Genomic DNA, 4,404 nt, shown 5'->3' on the forward strand with positions numbered 1-4,404 from the left:
CCCCTTAACCCTGTGCTCGCCAGGACAGAATGCCCCAGCAGAAGGTGGCACCTCCACACATGCCTTCATCTACAAGTCCCAGGCTGGTGAGAATGAAGATAAGGAGACCAAATGGCCCATCTAAGACCTCGCCTCAGATGAATAGGGGGAGGCGGGGTCCTTCACACCTCACCTTCCCTTCTCCAGCTCATCTGTCCCATAGGTGCTAATAGCAGAGAAGAGCACTGCACACCTCCCCAGGTCCACCCTCGCTGCAGAACAGGGGCCAGGTCCAGTGAAGTTTATCTGGCCGAGCATTGTGCCAGGCTGTGGTGGGTCCAGGGGTGGCACAGGCCAGTCTGCTGTCACCCAGGGGAACTTGGTTCTTGCAGGGATTGTTCCCGCAGTTATTGAGTTAACAAATATTACGATGCCCTGCATTTAACCCGTGCAAGGTGTGAAGCTGCCCATAGCGTCAGCCATGCTGCCAGTATTGCTGCCATCTGCAGACAGCCGTGCTCACACTGAGGGCAGGGACGGTGTCCGCGGTGCCCGCCGCCAGGGAGTGATGTGTGCGGGCACTGGGTGCGGGGTGTGTGGTCAGTGCCTGGGAGCCGACACCGCTGCTGCCCACGGAGTATCAGGAAGTGTCCTACCCCGCGATTGGCTGACTGCGGCCCGGGGGGCGTGGCCCGGCACTCTGCACTACTCTGTAGAAAAGTCCCTGCCTGCTGACTGATGCTCAAAGTTCCCCAGTTTCCCCCATGTCCCCCAGCCGCTGAGAGCGCAGCGCCGCCGGCCGGGAGAGCGCCACTCATCGCAGCCCCAGACAGCTGGCCGAGGCGGGAGCGGTGACCTGCCTGACGTCCCGGGCCTGCTCCGGATCTGCCCGCGGGACATCTGCCGTGGATACTGAATGACCCTTGCCCCGTCCTGAGCCTGCAGCGCCCCCTTCTCTCAGCAGTGCGGGAGGCTGGCAGCCTTGGCCTCCACCAGGAGGTGGCAGAACCATGCAGGCGCGTTACTCCGTGTCCAGCCCGAACTCCCTGGGTGTCGTGCCATATCTTGGAGGGGATCAAAGTTACTACAGGGCGGCAGCAGCTGCGGCGGCAGCTGGCGGGGGCTACACTGGCATGCCTGCCCCCATGAGCATGTACTCTCACCCGGCCCACGAACAGTACCAGGCCGGCATGGCCAGAGCCTATGGGCCTTACACTCCGCAGCCTCAGCCCAAGGACATGGTGAAGCCCCCCTACAGCTACATCGCCCTGATCACCATGGCCATCCAGAACGCCCCCGACAAGAAGATCACCCTGAACGGCATCTACCAGTTCATCATGGAGAGGTTCCCCTTCTACAGAGACAATAAGCAGGGCTGGCAGAACAGCATCCGCCACAATCTGTCCCTCAATGAGTGTTTTGTCAAGGTGCCCAGGGACGACAAGAAGCCGGGCAAGGGGAGTTACTGGACCCTGGACCCAGACTCCTACAACATGTTTGAGAATGGCAGCTTCCTGAGGAGGAGGCGTAGGTTCAAGAAGAAAGACGTGGTCAAAGATGGGGGCAAGGAGGAGAAGGAGCGGCTCCTGAAGGACCACCACCAGGCCCCCAACTCCCAGCAGCGCCAGGGGGAGCAGGACAGCGGCCCCCAGCCGGTCCGGATCCAGGATATAAAGACTGAGAATGGGACCTCTTCTCCCCCCCAGGCCATGTCTCCTGCCCTCAACCCTGTGCCCAAAATCGAGAGCCCCGACAGCAGCAGTATGTCCAGTGGCAGCCCTCACAGCATCCCCTCCAGCAGGTCCATGAGCCTGGACCCCACAGAGTCCCACCACCAGCACCACAGCCAGGGCTTCAGCGTGGATAACATCATGACCTCCCTCCGGGGCTCTCCGCAGGCCACAGGAGAGCTGGCCACTAGCTTGATCGCCTCTTCCAGGACGGGCATAGCCCCTTCTCTCTCCCTCAGCTACTCTCCAGGTCAGGGCTCGCTCTACAGCTCGCCTTGTAGCCAAAGTGCCAGTGGTGCCAGCTCTGCAGGGAGCTACCACTGCAACATGCAAGCCATGAGCCTATACTCTGGAGACCGGTCTGGACACTTGACCGCGGCCAACACCCCAGCGGCCACCACCGTGGAAGAGACATTGCCCGACTACTCCATCACTACCACCACCACCTCTGCCCTGAGCCATGGCAGCCAGGAGCATCCTCACCAAAGCAGGCTGCCGTCGTGGTACTTGAACCAGTCGGGGGATTTAGGCCACTTGGCCGGGGCCACCTACCCAGGACAGCAGCAGAACTTCCACTCTGTGCGGGAGATGTTCGAGTCGCAGAGGATCGGCCTGAACAGCTCCCCTGTGAACGGGAACAGCAGCTGTCAGATGGCCTTCCCCTCCAGCCAGTCCCTGTACCGCACATCGGGGGCCTTCGTGTATGACTGCAGCAAGTTCTGACCCCCGACAGCCCCCCCATTGCCACCCAGTCCGGCCCAGGACTTTGTAAAGACCCCATTAGTTTGTACAGACTGCCAGGTTTGGAGAGGGACATCACGTAAGTTCCTGCTCTCTCCGCAGGCTCTTTGTAAGGTATCTTATTTCCTATGTTACAGAGCGTATATATATGGCGAGCTTCTATATGGACATGTATATTGCAATATAGTAATTTATTTTTAATGTCTACATGGATAATGAGGACCAAACCAGACAGTGTTTCCATCCGCGTGTGTGAACATTGGAGTTTTCATTACAACAAAAGGGAATTGTACCCAACTATTTTACCGGTTTGTTTTCTTCTGAAGGCATAGTATTGTCTCTTTCCTAATAAATGACCATTCTATTGAACGAGAACCATGTCTGCTGCTTTGTAAACCTCCCATCTCCTCTGCCATTAGTAGTGGGGGCAGCCGGGCTAGTCATTCCGATTAATCACCCCTCCATGGTAGAAGAAGAGGCAAAGGAGTGTGCCTATATATGCCTATCGTCTGACCACAGTGTGCATACAGTGCACCAATAGTGTGCCCATAATGTTCCTATCAATTAACTGAAATTATCCAAATTTATAAGTTTACCCAGTGCATGCAAAAAACACATATGTGTAAACGAACGTAGATGAATATACCTAATTATATATATATAACATATATATTATATTATTTCTACATATATTTGTGTGTACTATGTGTATTAATTGCATTTATATACACACAAAGTATGTATGACCTGATATATATATATAGTATAGCGCCTACATATAGTATACATATATAGGTACACACGTATTTCTGCATATATATATATATATATATGTGTGTGTGTGTGTAACCGTATAGACGCGCAAATGTGTCCATATACACATGTATACTATATGCATGCATTTCCCTTCTATGCATTGATATTGCTTATTTCTATATTATTTCTTAATATGAATTTATACTGATATATATATATATATTCACTAATAGCCTAGGGAATTAATCCGAATTGATCTAGTTTCTTCGTTTAGAAGTAGTCATTGTGCCGATCCTGCATTTTGTCTGCTTTTTCGCATGATCACGCCATTTTTCCTGCTGGTCGCCAGATAGGAGCTATTAGGGGGGTCCTGGGGCAGTGTTTCGCCCTCCCCCACCCCCAGATAAATCAGGAAATGCAGTAACTTCATTAGCTCCCAGTGATCGGCCCTGCTGTCAATCAGTATTTGAGAGCTGATTACAGAAATCTAGGCCTCCCTACATAGGGAATCATCCGGCCCTTATCTAGAAAGAGCCATTATTATCTCTCCTGGTCACAGTTCGGTTTTATGGTTTACATAGTCAAGATCATTTCTTCCATTTCTGTAATACAGGCGGTTATTATTTCTTATCGATGGTAGGAGGTGTGTAGTGATCGGCTGCAGAGCATTGCGCACAGAAACCTCCTGATTAATGCCTGCGTACGCGTTTCACAAACCAGAACCTTATACTTGGATGGATTTCATCAGATAAATATTTTGAGATGGACAAATACTCTTCTGATTAGTCGTTTGAAATAGTGAAGTCTCCCTGGTGGTCCCAGGCGCTCCAAGTATTTTGTTGTCATTATTTCAGTGTAGTGTTGACAGTTCCCCAGACTCAGAATGTGCAGGATTGCACTGGGACTGCTGCTAGCTGGGACTGCCTCTGCTATACATGATTTATCTAGTCACAAAATATGGATTGCCTTACAGACATGCAGATTTCCAATTATCTATCACTGTTTATGTATCTATACGTCTGTTATCTAAATAATATAGAACTATATTTTACCTAATGATAACATGTATAATACATCATCTATCACTGTTTCTTTATGTATCTAACCATTATCTACATTATATACATAAAATAATATTTCATTATATCATCTATATACATATATCTATCATCTGTCCATCACCGCTTCTTTATGTAGC

General features: G+C 50.9%; 1 protein-coding gene across 1 annotated transcript; it reads left to right on the top strand.

The window, feature by feature from the left end:
* Nucleotides 1–714: 714 nt before the first annotated feature.
* On the top strand, nt 715–2,825 carry FOXC1 (forkhead box C1). The gene has a single exon (XM_073550141.1). The coding sequence runs from the start codon at nt 990–992 to the stop codon at nt 2,430–2,432; it is 1,443 nt and encodes a 480-aa protein (XP_073406242.1). The 5' UTR covers nt 715–989; the 3' UTR covers nt 2,433–2,825.
* Nucleotides 2,826–4,404: the final 1,579 nt, after the last annotated feature.

Source organism: Dendrobates tinctorius, unplaced genomic scaffold (assembly GCF_039654945.1).
Source record: "Dendrobates tinctorius isolate UK_male_01 unplaced genomic scaffold, ASM3965494v1 ptg000163l, whole genome shotgun sequence".
Taxonomy (NCBI): domain Eukaryota; kingdom Metazoa; phylum Chordata; class Amphibia; order Anura; family Dendrobatidae; genus Dendrobates; species Dendrobates tinctorius.

Bases quoted from the DNA above. Each gene is read 5' to 3' on its own strand.
- FOXC1 (XM_073550141.1), top strand. From the start codon at position 990: ATGCAGGCGCGTTACTCCGTGTCCAGCCCGAACTCCCTGGGTGTCGTG.